Source organism: Salvelinus sp. IW2-2015, linkage group LG6.1 (genome assembly GCF_002910315.2).
Source record: "Salvelinus sp. IW2-2015 linkage group LG6.1, ASM291031v2, whole genome shotgun sequence".
Classification (NCBI taxonomy): domain Eukaryota; kingdom Metazoa; phylum Chordata; class Actinopteri; order Salmoniformes; family Salmonidae; genus Salvelinus; species Salvelinus sp. IW2-2015.
Genome location: NC_036845.1, coordinates 26892724 through 26909488, shown reverse-complemented (window position 1 = coordinate 26909488; position 16765 = coordinate 26892724). Strand labels below are relative to the sequence as shown.

The following is a 16765-nucleotide window of genomic DNA, read 5'->3' as shown; positions in this document are numbered from 1 at the left end:
CAGCCACTTTAAAAATGGGAATTGATGGAAATTATGTAAAAATGTACCACTAGCCACTTTAAACAATGCCACTTAATATAATGTTTACATACCCTACATTACCCATCTCATATGTATATACTGTACTCTATATCATCTACTGCATCTTGCCATCTTTATGTAATACATGTACCACTAGCCACTTTAAACTATGCACTTTATGTTTACATACCCTACAGTACTCATCTCATATGTATATACCGTACTCTTATACCATCTACTGCATCTGCCATGCCGTTCTGTACCACCACTCATTCATATATCTTTATGTACATATTCTTTATCCCTTTACACTTTGTGTGTGTAAGGTAGTAGTTGTGGAATTGTTAGGTTAGATTACTTGTTGGTTATTACTGCATTGTCGGAACTAGAAGCACAAGCATTTCGCTACACTCGCATTAACATCTGCTAACCATGTGTATGTGACTAATAAATTTGATTTGATTTGATTTGAATGCATTTCAACTAACAGGTGTGCCTTCTTAAATGTGTAGAATTTCTTTCCTTCTTAATGTGTTTGAGCCAATCAGTTTGTGTTGTGACAAGGTAGGGGTGGTATACAGATGATAGCCCTATTTGGTAAAAGACCAAGTCCATATTATGTTAAGAACAGCTCAAATAAGCAAAGAGAAACGACAGTCCATCATTACTTTAAGACATGAAGTTCAGTCAATACGGAACATTTCAAGAACTTTGAAAGTTTCTTCAAGTGCAGTTGCAAACACCATCAAGCGCTGTGATGAAACTGGCTCTCTTGAGGACCGCTACAGGAAAGGAAGACCCAGAGTTACCTGTGCTGCAGAGGATAAGTTCATTAGAGTTACCAGCCTCAGAAATTGCAGCCCAAATAAATACTTCACAGAGTTCAAGTAACAGACACATCCCAACATCAACTGTTCAGAGGAGAATGCGTGAATCAGGCCTTCATGGTCAAATTTCTGCAAAGAAACTACTACTAAAGGACACCAAGAAAAAGAAGAGGCTTGGTTTGGGATGAGTTGGACCGCAGAGTGAAGGAAAAGCAGCCAACAAGTGCCCAGCATATGTGGGAACTCCTTCAAGTCTGTTGGAAAAGCATTCCTCATGAAGCTGGTGGAGAGAATGCCAAGAGTGTGCAAGGCTGTCATCAAGGCAAAGGGTGGCTACTTCGAAGAATTCTAAGGTATTTTTTTGGTTACTACATGATTCCATATGTGTTATTTCATAGTTTTGATGTCTTCACTATTATTCTACAATGTAGAAAAGAGTGAAATAAAGAAAAACCCTTGAATGAGTAGGTGTGTAAACTTTGGACTGGTACTGTAGAAACATATCAGGAGGAGATTTGGTGAACTAAGCAATGCAGACAAAATTGAGAAGCAAAAATGCACACTTTATGAAGGAATTAAGGCAATAAGGGCGTTTGATAGCACGAGTGGCGGAAGTTCACACAGTGCTCTCATCTCTGGATTACAGTGTAGAGCCCTATAGTTTAGGGGCTGAACTCCATTCAAGTTGAGCTGAGAGATTGAGATCCTCCTCCCCTGAACTTCTAAATGTTAGATGCATTATTAGAAAGCTTATAAAGCCATTAGACTATATTTATAAAGGTCAAGTTGAGACGGTTATCAGAGCCATAGGAAATTAATGGGATCTGCAACTTAGCAGTTTACTCCTCCGCGTGACAATCAGGGAAAGACATTGTTCAGTTTCCACCCAATAATTATAAGGTTAGCTTCAGCATGGTACTTGATAACTGTTAGGGACCAATGCATCCTTTTTGTAATCAGGCCAAACTGTGAATTCAACACGGTCTTGGAAAACAATATGAAACTATTTCCATTTAAACTAAAGTTTATTTCAAAACAATAGTCTTTGAGGAATGACCAAAGTCTTCCAAAATTATATTCACACTTAACAGACTGAGAAATACATAACTGAAGGTCAGGTATGAGAAATAAAGAGGAAGTAAATAAGCAGGAAATAAGGAACGTTTGTGTGCCCCTTCATACTACGGCCAATCATCTTCTGAAATGAATTGAATTTGGAAAATATGATTGACTATTGAGGTTTGTAAATCCTGAAACCAATTATATCTACGCTTAGTGCCAACCTATTGATTCTGAAAGTAAACAAGAAAATAGATGATTGTGCAATAGTCCAACGTGTCGTGGAACAGTGTGTGTGCTCGTGTGTGTGTGTGCAGATGTGCGTGCGTATAAGGTAGTAGTTGTGGAATTGTTAGGTTAGATTACTTGTTGGTTATTACTGCATTGTCGGAACTAGAAGCACAAGCATTTCGCTACACTCGCATTAACATCTGCTAACCATGTGTATGTGACAAATACAATTTGATTTGATTTGATTTGCATGCGCGTGCGCATTGAGTGTGAGGATACACAGTAAATGTATTTTAATGTCAAGAAGCAGAGGACGAAAGAAGGAGACTACTTTGTGTGTCAGGCACATAGCCTACCGTAATCCTAAAAGGATAGATAAAACCCCAATGTGGCAAGTCCATCTGTTAAGCCAGTTATGGAAAACTTGCTTTGACAGCTGCAGGATATTGTGATTCTGTAAGGGGTTTCCATCCGATTGAAATATGCCATTGTGTAATGAGGCTCACGTCTGTCTGTCATACTTAGGTCTGTCTGGGAACCAGGATGTGTGGTATKTGTCTGTCAAAAGTCTGTCAGTAACCAAGCAGAGCCATATGGTCCACTGTTTTGGGGCCAAAATGACACAGCAGCAACCCAGCATGTTTGTGGACCTCCGTGATATGATCAACGTTAGCCTTACTGTACTTACTAACACGGTTAGCATAATTATAAACCCCTGGGACTCTATTAAAAAACATAAGATTTACACACAGATAAGTCTGCTTTTACCTGGTACATGTAGTATGTTTATTTTAAGGACTCTCTCAGTCTGATGCAGTCCCTGTGCACTGTAAATAAACCAGAGGGGAGGTTGGGAGTGACGCACACAGCTTACCTTGTATTGGCTAAAGGAGAAATGATCTCCTGCTGTCTGAATCAATAGGCTGTATTCGAACTGTGCTGCGGGACTGGAACAGAAGGCCATTGCCTATGGTAAAAGGTTAAAGGTTCCCTACCGGAGTGACCCTCTTTATTCACGATTATATAACAAGCTAGGCAGCCAATGAACACTCCACTCCCTCACTCATTCTGTTTGAAGGGGAAAAGACTGAGAATGCTTTACATTTGGAATAAACAACTGTAATTCTCGATGGAGTGGTTGAATGATACTATTATCTGTAATCTAAATTACTTGCATGCTCCCTATTGAAACCAGGTGATGCCTAAAAGAAACTCGACGCCAGGGATTAATAACATCTCTCCGTCTTAGATCATCATTTATTCATGAGAGCTCTCACCTACCAACAGAAAAAGTCAACGTTCTGGCCCCCTGACAGAGAAGAAGTTCATGAAAATAGTGACTCATCTGTGTTCCATCAAAATAAATACTGAGGAGTTTTATTAGAAAAGTTTATTCTTCAACAACACTGTTGGGAGATTTACTGTACAACACATTCATGCTGTGAGCTTCCACGGCCTTCAGGGCAGCCTTCAGAGGTGGCACCCAAAGAGTGAGAACGGAAGGTTGGAGGAGGTTTCTAGGGTGACGACATGGCGACGACATGTTGGGGACTAACTGAAACGGAAAAACGATTGCGCCAAAGCTTCCAAACCTAAAGGGAATGTACTGCTTTGAGATTACAACTCTCTCTCAGACATTGGTTATATCTGAACAAACTTTGAAAAATGCAATACTGTGTTGAGGTGTATAAGTAGCAACATTTGTGTACGTTTGAAGGTATGACATTTGCTGCAACTTAAATGGTTTGTTGAAACTGCATGTTTCATTTTATTTCTTCCTCATTTTCCAATATCTCCCCAGATGAGTTATGTAGGTTACAATTGACTTGATCTGTATATTACATTGTGGCTCTACGCGAGATGCCGTCCCTTGCCTCTGCCTCTAGACAACTGGGTCCGTATCCATCTCAGGGTAGGAGTGCTGATCTAAGATCAGTTTAGCATTTTAGTTCATAACGAATAAGATTGTAGAGACAGATCCTAGCTCAGCACTCCTTTTCTGAGACGCTTTCTGGATATGACCCACCTCAGAGTTCAGCCTCTCTCAGATGTTCTCAACATGCAGAGGCTGGGGAATACACCACGGGGACAGATGATGCCTGTGGTTCTGATCACTAATGAACAGGTGAAGCATTTAATTAATCATCGCCTTAACCTTTACATACATGCATGTAGAGCTGGGCGATATGAAAAAAAATCCATATCATGATAAATTGCCAGAATTTATGCGATAATGATGAATAGAATGATACATTTATGACATTACCTTAAACTTTACCACAGATTTTTTTTATGATCCTTTAAACCAGGGGTCTCCGACAGGTCGATCACGAGCAGCCCACCTATGAGTAGCTCGCCAAACAATTCTGAAGTATGCTATATACAACTTCCCCCAAATCCTTCTCAATTAAATGTTAACCGCAAAGCTGGCTTACCTGGCAGAAGTATATCATAAGTAAGTATATCATTTGTATGATATACTTTGTCATGAATTGAGAAGCAGCAGTACAGAACCATTGTTAGACCGGCACATTCCTCAGTCGCCAGATGTGCAATTAAAGAGGAATTACAATCAAAAATCGACATTTCTTCCAGACCTAAAAAAAGAATGTCTCATGTGATTTAAGCATTGACATGGACTCAGAACATCCAATGTTGTTGTTTCTCTATGAACAATAGGAATTTTAAAAGTGAAAAATAAAACTGAGAATGTAATTTAGGAAAATCTAAAACAGAATTTTTGGGGGATAAAATGCAGATTTGAAAGGGCCCCGCTTAGAGTAGTTTATTAACCATTATTTTACCAGGTATATTGACAAAAAACATAGGGAACTACTTTCTCTTGTACACTAAGGACCCAAGGAAGAGCTGCACGTGAGAGGAGAAAATTATCATGTGTCTATTTGAAACCAATAATTTATTGTGTAACTGGTGACATATTTTTTTTTAAAGTAGCTCTCATGCTAGAAAAGGTTGGAGATCCCTGCTTTAAACTACTACTAATACTACTACTACTACTACTAATACTACTACTAGTTTGATGATTGTAGCCATCAACTGTTCCATTAACAATCACCCATATTAGCAAACTCATTTCAAACTTCACATTTCTCTAGTACAGGCTACTTATCCCAATGAACGAAATGCCTGCGATAAGTGATCGATTTGGTCGGTGTCGATCATTTTTGGTTTATTGCCCCAACTCTACGTGTATGTAACTCGACAAGTATTAAAGGAGGTTCTACAGGACTATTCACAGGGAAAGTACAATATATTACCAATGTATTACTGTACCGTTCCCAGTATCACGTCTGTTTCCAACGTTTGATAAGTAATTAGACTGCATATTGTGTAACTGGTATCTGAATATACAGTATAAAATTAGGTAGTTGATGGTTCTCCTTTCAAATCTACCTCAGGGGTGTAACTAAAGTAAATGMTGAAAGTTATGTTATTACCGCAAGTGGTTTTCCTCTTAAATCTCCACAGGTTGTGTTCTAATTCTGGACTTTCAACCACCAACACATAATGTACCATACATGTTGATCACAGAGATTTATATTCCAGGTGTCATGGAAACTGCCGGGCCCAGGGGAGTATGTACGCAGCACATCTATTATCACAAACAAAACATGAAGGGAAACCCCCTCCTTTTTAGTCTGGGTGAAATTCTTATGCTGGCCACGTCAATTGAAAAACTGGCAATAAAATGTTGTGATGTACAAGGTGTATGAACATCTTAAACATAAAAAAACAGCTGTATGTGACTATGCATACACATATGTGTTATGTAGTATATGGTGGCGTACATGTTCAGGCCTTATCATTATACTGTGCTGGAAGGATAGGCCAGCAGAGCTACTGGAATGAAGAATATAAAGCCATTATAATTGCCTTGTTCAAGTCCACTGAAGAGACACAGACTCATATCCCACTTTTTGCTGAAAAATATTCCTCTATGTACACTTTAAAATCCCAGAAATATAAGCCTTAATTATGCTGGAAGTACAATGCATATATCATCTTCTTAATTGGCTGAATTAAATTCCTGAAAAGGAAAAACATACAAATTACATTTTAAGATTGTTCATGGACAAACATTATGTTGCATTGTTTGCACTGTAAGCAAGTAAAGTCCCACTCACAAAGGGAATGATTCGAGACTATTTTGATTATTATATAATTCGAATGGGTCTTCATGGATTGTACACGTGGCATTTACCTTTGTATCCAAAATAATGCCCTACAGACTTCTCCGAATGTATCATCAAAAATACAATACAAAATAAAATCTTCAGGATGAATGAAAAGGAAAGTAAATCACTTAAGTGATCAAAATACCTTTGTTTATAAAGTTGGTCTTGGACGATCTGCTGATGAGAAGACTCTGGAATAATCTTTTTGACATCATTTTCATCTATATATTACTAAAGTGCTAGTGCTTCCATTATGACGAGGTCACAGTCTGAGATAAATAGCTTTTTTTAAGGAGCATGAAAGAAGCAAGAACAAAAAAAGCAACATTGGTTTGAAATCTGTTCCAGAAGGGTTTAGCACTGTAAAGGCTCTGCCTAAACTGGGTGTACAAAACATTATTGACACCTGCTCTTTCCATGACAGACTGACCAGGTGAATCCAGGTGAAAGCTATGATCCCTTATTGGTGTCACTTGATAAATCCACTGCAATCAGTGTAGATGAAAGGGAGGGAACAGGTTAAAGAAGGGCTTTTTAAGCCTTGAGRCAATTGAGACGTGGACTGTGTGTGTTTGCCATTCAGAGGGGGAATGGGCAAGACAAAAGTTTTAAGTGCATTTGAACGTGGTATAGTAGTAGGTGCTAGGCGCACCGATTTGTGTCAAGAACTGCAACGCTGCTGGGTTTTTCACTCTCAACAGTTTCCTGTGTGCATCAAGAATGGTCCACCACTCTAAGGACATACAGCCAACTTGACACAACTGTGGGAAGCATTGGAGTGAACATGGACCATAACTGTTGAATGCTTTTGACACCTTGTAGAGTCCATGCCCTGACGAATTGAGGCTGTTCTGAGGGCAAAAGTGGGGGGTGTCCTTAACATTTTGTAAACTCAGTGTATATATTCTAAATACATTTAGCTGTCAGTTGTTGCAGGAAAAAACAAGAACATTTGTATTGACCAAAACCCTTTGAATAGAAGAGCTGTCATTGCCACTGAAGATCATGCCCTGTAAAGTCTATCTAGATATATTCTGAATATTTCCTCAAATAAAACTCGAAGTTATTATTACTTCCCATGAATCTTCAGGGGAAAGATTGAGTCCAAGGACAGGAGTGAAGGAGGGAGTGACTATCATTTTGGTTTTGTAAGGAGGAAGACAGGATGGATGTAATGACTTATGGCTTAATGCTACTGGACACTGCGTAACACACTCAACCTTGCCCCAAACACCCCACTCAGAGACAACTTAATGGTAATTCTGATATTTATGTATCAACATGTACATTATAAAAAACATGAGGATCCTCTGCTCATGAGGATCATCTGCTGGGCTATCTATTAAAGCCTCATGCAGTCTTTTTAATTAATTTAAAAAAATCATCACTCAGTGTCTAATAAATCACTGGGTGTTTATTTCATGATAATAAATAAAATTATATTTGTCTATCATTTATTTCCCTGAGCCTTCTTTTGCCATTGAAATGCTCAGACTGATCGTGTGGATGTACTGATACATCTGATTAGATCATCTAGACCAGGGTTTCCCAACCCTCTCACATTTTTGTTTTAACTCTAAACTGGCACACCTGATTCAATTAGTCAATTAATCCTCACGCCTTTGCCTAATTGAATCAGATGTGGTAGTTTAGGGTTAAAACTCAAATGTGAAACATCTGAGGAGAGGGTTGGGAGACTCTGGTCTAGACTCTAGGGTAGGGGTGTCAAACTCATTCCATGGAGGGCATAGTGTCTGCTGGTTTTTCTTCAAAAAGCTTACACTAAAAGGGCATTTTCATAATTTTCACAATTTCAGGGTGTTATTTCGACCTGATAGTCTGGAAATATCATACAAAAAAATTGTAAATAATGTTTTTGACTGCACTGCCCCTTTAAGACTGGACATTTCATCAGGAAGTTCAACCAACAGGGTCATTTTGTTTAAGTTGCTGGGATACGTCGCTTGAATGTGTGTTTAACGGATGAACGTATGGGGAAAATGCAGTTGGTATTCTTTACATCCTGCTGTATATGACTATGTATGATCTCTTTGCATTGTTTTCTGAAAGGAAATATTCCCAGTGCTTTGGACAGAATGTTATTAACTAAACCATTGAGCCTCTATTTGGTGACTCATAGAAAATGAAATGCTGGCTTTGGTGGCGATTGCCTTTTAAACGAGCTAGTCATCATTGGTAGCCTACTGAAGGTTTCAGCAAATGGAATGGTTTGCTTTGGAATAGCACAGGAAAAGAAAGTCAATGTTTACATTTCAGGTGCAAGGTAAATATACATTTCAAGGGATACCTCGGATTGTTCATGAATACAAAATGCCGGAAAATTGGAGTACACTCTAGCAAATGTTTTCGGACTCCTGTTAGTAATGCATAAGAAATGGGATGTTGCTGTGGACTAGACTAAACACGTGTGGTGTTGAGAGGGGCACTTCATGAAGTATAGGACATGATCTCAAGCATACACCCACATACTGGACGTAGTATGCACGTACTCTGTAGTAGACAACACACATCAGTAGGAGGGAAAATACTGTGACCAAGATTCAATTGCTTCAGCAACCACCATCTTTCAAAACATGTCCGTCTTATTGCACGGTCCATCTTTGTCGACATCTGAGAGGGGAGCCATGAGAGAGAAGGGATCATTTGTAAAGTGTAGTAGCTAATAGTGCACTCCAGGGGCTGAATTATTTCATCACATACCATACAATACCGTGGGTGTGTTAAAATACTTTATCACTTTCGGCTTTTGACGATTATGCAGAGCATCAAAGGAACGTTATGGGATCTAGGCTGATTGAGTATAGTGCACCAATGACAGGGAGAGATAAGAGACCTGAAGTTGAATAAAATGAGAACATTTTCAAGTTAATGCTTCATTCTAAATGAAGGGGTTATGAGCCCTCTGCCTGTTTGAAATTGCACCTCCTTAGATCAATAAAGCTTATTGAAATGTTTATATTGGTGACAGATAACACTAAGCATTACTGGAACATCCGTTAACTAACAGAGCTAACTATAGTGGATCAGAAAGATAGAGTGTTTTTCTTCCTTTTCTAAGCAAAGGAAATATGAAACGACATATCTTAAAACAAAGTTAATATCAAATAGCTTTGGCAACATTATTCACCTTAAAGTATTCCACAGTCCATAATCGATCCCGCTACTAAGAATTCAGTCCAAACATGTTGTTGGTTTGGCTGTCTCTCAGTGGGAGAGGCCGCCTTAGAATGACTCCCTCTAGGGCTGGATCTGGTTCCGACCCAGTCCCTGTCTCAGATTGCACAGGGTAGTGTCTGTCTGACTGTCTGTGGTTGTCAGAAGCAGGACTCCGGCGACTCTGTGTCCTCTTTTTGCAACGACTGCTTTTCCTTTTCAATATGGTTTCCATTGTGCAGGGCAGCATACCTGAAATTATACAAACACAGAATGTAACATTTAATTTCAAACTGACATTGGGTAATCATTCAATTAACTTCAATGTCCGAGATGCATCAATACTCTTTGATGAGTAACCCCTAAAACAAACATTTCAAAGAATACAGAACGAACAGAACAATAGATTTTACACAGGACTCACTGTTTTGTTGAACTTGGAGCCTACCCTTAAAATGAGAGGGGTATTGTTAAGTAACTTAAAACCACATGAAGCGAGCAGCACTCCTGCCTGATTCAAGCAGTCTGGTTAATGTGAAGCTCTGGGATTACAGTAAAAATTGGGTTTGGCTCTGCGGAGGTGAGCCTGATGTTCTCTTTTCTGGGGTTGTTGTTGGCTGCAATACAGGAGTGGAACTTCAGTGAAACCTTAACTGGTTCCACTCTAAGGGTCATGATAAATCAGGATTAGTGATAAACCTACGATGTTGTCAGCATGCTTTAAATGACAATATTCAGATCCACTATACAAATATACCCCACAAATCATACAATCCAACATAGAAAAGTGGGATAGGAGGCTGAGTCAAGCCAGTGCCAAGTCTACAAGACTCCTACTTGAGATGACTATCCCTTTCACCATCTGGCATCATGAGAACTTGAAGATACACCAAAAAGGCAGATATTTTTCCTTTAATGGATGGCTGAAATCGTGTCATGTTGATGATACAGAATGGTGAGTGAAAACCATCCATTTTAGACGCAAGTCATGATTTTAACTTTGACAAGTTTAGGGCCACAGATGTTTTCTTAATACTTATTTTTGCTGACACAGTAAAACATTACTTCGCTACCTCTCAGATGAGTAAGCGATATGATCAACAGTTTCCTATTTCTTCAAATTCTGTGACGCTTTGCACTGATCATCTCCCCACAAAGGACATACAATCAGAAGTTGGAATGAGCTCCCTAGAAAGTACAAAACGGTCACATTGACTGTAACGTGATCATTAATTCACTCCAAATATAAAACATACTTTCAAGGGAAATTGAGACATATGAATATGGCAAAAATCATTGCATAAAATAATCATGCTAACTAAATTACATTTCCCACGTGCAAGAAAGCAAATCATCAAACAGGTGAGGAAGAAACACCATTTGGAAACCATATAATGAGTGATTTCTCTGGAGTAAATCGCTTACATTGAAGTGAATCAAACCATTCACTGTCATATTGACTCGATGTCTCTGTTTGAGAGGTGGAAGCCATCCTAAAACCATTAGGATCTGTTTTCATAAACAACCAAACCAAAGGCAATTCCTGCTTAGAAATTGGCTGTGAAATTTACTTTTAAAAAAAMCCTCAAAACTGTCTAATGTTCCGGGATTTAAGGAAATGTGCTAGAGGTTTCCAATGGAGCAGAACCCAAAATTGCTACCACATTGCAGTGTTTAACCCAAAATGTCCTGCTTGTGGTGGTACAACTGATATAGTGGTACCAATTACCCACAGAGAGGACCACAGACTGAAAGGAAGATGGTGACACTGCTCCTAATGGATAATATGCTCTGGAAACACATGACTTAGATTATGATGCAGTAATTGCAGTGATCGAGGGGCAGATGAGTCCATCGCCTCTTTTTCTCTGTATCCCTATATCAGCTCCTGAGCTCTGTAATAAGGGATAGCAGCAACGCATACAGTAGGCCAGAGCACCCTCTTGACTGGCATGTCCACCACACATTCTCTGCTGCCCTCTCTCTGATTCTCATCCTGACTTTATTAACGCTTAACCGCTGACATTTTAATGTAATCCATCCAAACCTTTTAGAGAGCTTGTCTTACGGTTCATTTAAACAGTTTTGCTAGTCGCTGGGCTTTAAACCCCCTAGAGTCTAGTGACGGTGTGTTAATCTAAGTAACCGAATAAAAAGAATTCCCATCAGAATCTGTCAGTTTAAAACCCTCTAGTCTATGCCCTGTCAAAGCCGGGGTAGGGGTTCTACTAAGCTAACATATGGAATTGATTTAAGATGGTCACACCAAGGATCATTTAACTATTTTATTAAACATTTTAAGACCCCTTAAGGCACAGGTGTCAAACTCATTCCACGGGGGGCCGAGTGTCTGCGGGTTTTCGCTCCTCCCTTGTACTTGATTGATGAATTAACATCACTAATTAGTTAGGAACTCCCCACACCTGGTTGTCTAGGGCTTTATTGAAAGGAAAAACCAAAAACCTGCAGACACTAGGCCCTCCGTGGAATGAGTTTGACACCCCTGCCTTAAGGTATCAAAAAATATTTGATGAAACATTGAATTTGGCATTACTGCTATTAGCCTATATAACTCACTGAATAACAGATTCACTAAATGGAACAGATTGTCCCCCCAAAAAATCAAAAGAAAGTTTTTCTGAAATGTCTGTTCTATATCTGAGAGATATAAGAAAGATCAGGAAACATTTTTTTTTCTTTCTCCATATATACTTCCATACATTGTTTTTACTGGTACCTATGACCTTTTGACGAGTCTTGTTAGAGCAAAACAACTGACATGTACTGTACGTGTTCGCAACAGATTCACCTTTCCACAGAGTGGTCATATTAGTCCCATGACGCTTGTCGGGTGCGGAGAAGATGAGAGTCTCATCTTTCCACAGAGGGGTTTGTAGGCCAAACCGCTTGGACGCTTTAGATGTTTTAGTGAGAAGACCGATTTTCAGGATGTCTCATGGTCTGACAAACACCGCTTTAGCTCTGCCATCGGCGGCTGCAGTGGATTGAGACGCACCTCCAAGCAAAAAAATACAAAAAGCTACAGCTTAAACAGACGGATTTTGATGGAAATTGTAGGAGAAAAGGTTAAGCGAGAGATTTTTGCATGGGCTGCGTCTCAATCCACCACATCCGCCTGTGGCAGCCTTCTGCATCTACGGTTGAAGGTGGCCGAACTACAGCGTGGTTTGTCAGAACATGAGACATCCCGAAAAACGTTCTTCTCACGAAAAACTCGGTAGCGTTTGAATGGTCGGCCAAACCGTTCAGTTCGAAAGGTTTGGCCTAAAAAAATAATATGACCACTCTGTGGAAAGATGAGACTCTCAGGAACACGAGTGTGTTCTCTGATTTTCTCTACAACCCCCACGGGACTCGTCTGAAGTTGGTACCGTCCATGTGCCAACTTCTGTTTGTAGCATCCAAACTGTTTAGGCTACAAACTAATGTGAAAAAGGAAGATTCTCACAAACACGATGGTGTTCTCCGTTTTGCTCTACGGCCCCCACAAGTGCCACGGGACTCGTCTGAAGGTAACCAGTACTAGTTTAAAAAATCTATGGAAGAATGACGGTAGTTTTGTGCCTACCACAAAAAAAGGGTTAAATATGTGTTAAAAAATATATATTTACACTACCGGTCAAAAGTTTTAGAACACCTACTCATTCAAGGGTTTTTCTTTATTTTTAATATGTTCTACTTTGCAAAATAATAGGGAAGATATCAAAACTACGAAATAACACATATTGAATCATGTAGTAACCAAAAAAGTTTTAACAAATCAAAATATATATTATATTTGAGATCCTTCAAATAGCCACCCTTTGCCTTGATGACAGCTTTGCACACTTGTCATTCTCTCAACCAGCTTCACCTGGAATGCTTTTCCAACAGTCTTGAAGGACTTCCCACATATGCTGAGCACTTGTTGGCTGCTTTTCCTTCACTCTGCAGTCCGACTCATCCCAAACCATCTCAATTCGGTTGAGGTTGGGTGATTGTGGAGGCCAGGTCATCTGATGCAGCACTCCATCACTCTCCTTCTTGGTTAAATAGCCCTTACACAGCCTGGAGGTGTGTTGGGTCATTGTCCTGTTGAAAAACAAATGATAGTCCCACTAAGCCCAAACCAGATGGGATGGCGTATCGGTGCAGAATGCTGTGGTAGCCATTCTGGTTAAGTGTGCTTTGATTAAAAAAAAAATCACAGACAGTGTCACTAGCAAAGCACCCCCACACCATAACACCCCCTCCTCCATGCTTTACGGTGGAAAATACACATGCAGAGATCATCTGTTCACCCACATGCATCTCACAAAGACAAAGCGGTTGGAACCAGAAATCTCCAATTTGGACTCCAGACCAAAGGACAAATGTCCACCGGTCTAATGTCCATTGCTCGTGTTTCTTGTCCCAAGCAAGTCTCTTCTTCTTATTGGCGTCCTTTAGTAGTGGTTTCATTGCAGAAATTCGACCATGAAGGCCTGATTCACAGTCTCCTCTGAACAGTTGATGTTGAGATGTGTCTGTTACTTGAACACCATGAAGCATTTATTTGGTCTCCAATTTCTGAGGCTGGTAACTCTAATGAACTTATCTTCTACAGCAGAGGTAACTCTGCGTCTTCCATTCCAGTGGCGGTCCTCATGAGAGCCAGTTTACGTATTGACTAACCATGTCTTAAAGTAAAGTTATCTTTGCTTATTTGAGCTGTTCTTAACATAATATGGACTTGGTCATTTCACCCCCCCCCCCCCCATTTCAATTAACTGAAATGCATTCCAGGTGACTACCTCATGAAGCTGCTTGAGAGAATGTCAAGAGTGTGCAAAGCTGTCATCAAGGCAAAGTGTGGCTATTTGAAGAATCTCAAATATAAAATACAAATGATTTGTTTAATACTTTTTTTGGTTATTACATGATTCCATATGTGTTATTTCATAGTTTTAATTTCTTCAATATTATTCTATAATGTAGAAAATAGTCAAAATAAAGAAAAACCCTTGAATTAGTAGGTGTTCTAAAACTTTTGACCGGTAGTGTATATTTCCCGAGTGTATATTTCCTGAACCCCCAACGGCTTAGACCCTTAAGAATTAAATGTCACAAACAATGTAGGCTTCCTGAATCCAAAACTTTACTTGGGCAAGCTTAGAAATAGGAACAAATACCTGCCTTTTGTCACCTGCCCTGTATATACAGTAAACTGGTGGTGGATGATCAAGGAACTGTTCGAGAGACATCCAACTCAGGCCCGTATCCACAAATCATCTCAGAGTAGGAGTGCTGATCTAGGATCTGTCACTACAATCATATTCAATAGTACCTAAAAGGCTAAACTGATCCTAGATCAGCACTCCTACTCTGTGACGCTTTGTGGATATGAGCCCAGGTCTCATCTCATTGGTATTAATGGCTCATTACCACTGACCACAGCATAACAGCCACTCAGCTGTGGCCACAGCAGTCAAGTGTTTGATCTGTGCCATATGCTTCACTGTGGGTTAGACACAGTGCTGCCTCTGAGAGTTCAACAAACTCCATAATGTAACTAGAACAAGAATTACTGTATACATTTTCAGCTATTCTGTTAGAGGATGGTAATTCAAAGTGAACACCATCATTTATTGTGAGAGGGCTTAAACTTTTAAACTTTGGTCTCGGAGAATAAATACATGTGCTCATTCTAACAGATTTTGTCTGAACAACTTTGTTCGGAGAATGACTAAACAGTTGGGCATCCGTTTGAAAATATAAATAGTGAAATTAAATGAATCAGAGAGCAGTGCTGAGAATCTAACTAATTAGATAATAACATGTTTTCCAGTTTGTTTATCTGGTTATCTGGGCGACGTCAGAGCGAAGAATAAATGTTTTGCCATTTCAGCCTGCTAAGGAGAACAATCTATGGCAGAGGAGCAGGGGTCAAAGCTTCCTTACTGAGCTGTTTGGAATTAAATAGGGAAGTAAAACCCAGATAACTTGATCCTCTTGGTAATAGGCAACTCTGCAATTCCAACCTTCTTTTGGAGGAGGAGAGGGAATTTATTACAAACTAATCTACTCCAACATGTTCTAGTTCACAACAGGGTGTCACGTAAAACCTTCCCAGCGTGAAATAGTTCCTAATCGTTCTGATTGTGTTCTAAAATGTATCCCACATGTAAATGTTCCCAGTTCAATAATTGCATATTTTTTTGTGGATGTCTGAGCTCATGTGGATGTTTCTCTCTCACCCTCCCTCAACCTCAAGAAACTGTTCTGTCTGCATGCGCATTTGCTTCACACATCTGCAAATCAATGGTGGCCAGGAGTATTGACTCTGACCAATCAGAAGCTTGTTGAGGCGTGAGGTCAGCATATAAATTCCCGGACTCACGTGTCAAAGTGCTGACGGTTGATGTGAGGAGAGATTCTTTGCAATTGCAAAGACTTGGGTGCTACGTTTTCGGTTGCCAGTGCATATATGTTTGTTAGTTAGTTAGCTATACAAACAAGTTAAAACTGCACACCTCTGAGAAGATGCCATCTTTACCAGTTTATAGCTAATTATGCTAGTTAGCTAGCCAAATCAAGAGCGAGGGGGTGTGAGAGAAACATCTGCATGAGCTCAGCCATCCACACAGACGCACGTGCAAATTATTGACTGGGAACTTTTTCACGCAGTGAAAATCTTTACAACATGGCGTCACAATCACAACACAATCAGAATGATTGGGAACTATTTCACGCCGGGAAGATTTTTTACATGACACAGGGCACAGGGAGGGCATCAGGACACAGCAGGAGGGGCCTCCCTTCATTACACTGGGGCTCACGTTCCACCTGTCTTTCTCCAGAAGAGGGACAGGCAGGGGGGCGCCCCCAGATTTGAAGACTTGAAGTCTTTAATGAACGATGCCAGCCTGATTAAGCAAGCTATTGTCTCTCTGAGGATGTAGGCTGAATGAAGGGTACGGCTCCACATCCACTACCCACTGCTGTTTCCAGTATTTATTTATGCAAAGTCGCATTAACATAGGAACCTCATTTACATAGGAATTTCATTAGGATAGAAATGTATTTTTGAAGGTAGCCTTAAATGAGACATGGCACCATAGAGAATGCCCATATGCTAATCTGGATATAGAGATGGAGCTCCATCATACAGAATGCCCATATGCTAGTCTGGATATAGACATGGAGCTCCATCATACAGACTGCCCATATGCTAGTCTGGATATAGACATTGGAGCTCCATCATACAGACTGCCCATA

General features: G+C 39.9%; 1 protein-coding gene across 3 annotated transcripts in view; it reads right to left on the bottom strand.

Moving 5' to 3' along the window:
- Positions 1 to 3482: 3482 nt before the first annotated feature.
- The window catches only part of LOC111965370 (5-hydroxytryptamine receptor 4-like), a 196773-nt gene continuing 183490 nt past the window's right edge, over positions 3483 to 16765 (bottom strand). For 2 of the 3 annotated variants that reach the window (XM_023989524.2, XM_023989523.2), the window contains one exon: positions 3483 to 9760. Coding sequence is in view for 1 of the 3 variants with exons in the window: in XM_023989523.2 (XP_023845291.1) it covers positions 9670 to 9760 (91 nt within the window). In the remaining 2 variants the exon portion in view is untranslated. The remainder of the gene's footprint in view (positions 9761 to 16765) is intronic. The other variant, XR_011480064.1, reaches the window with a different exon arrangement.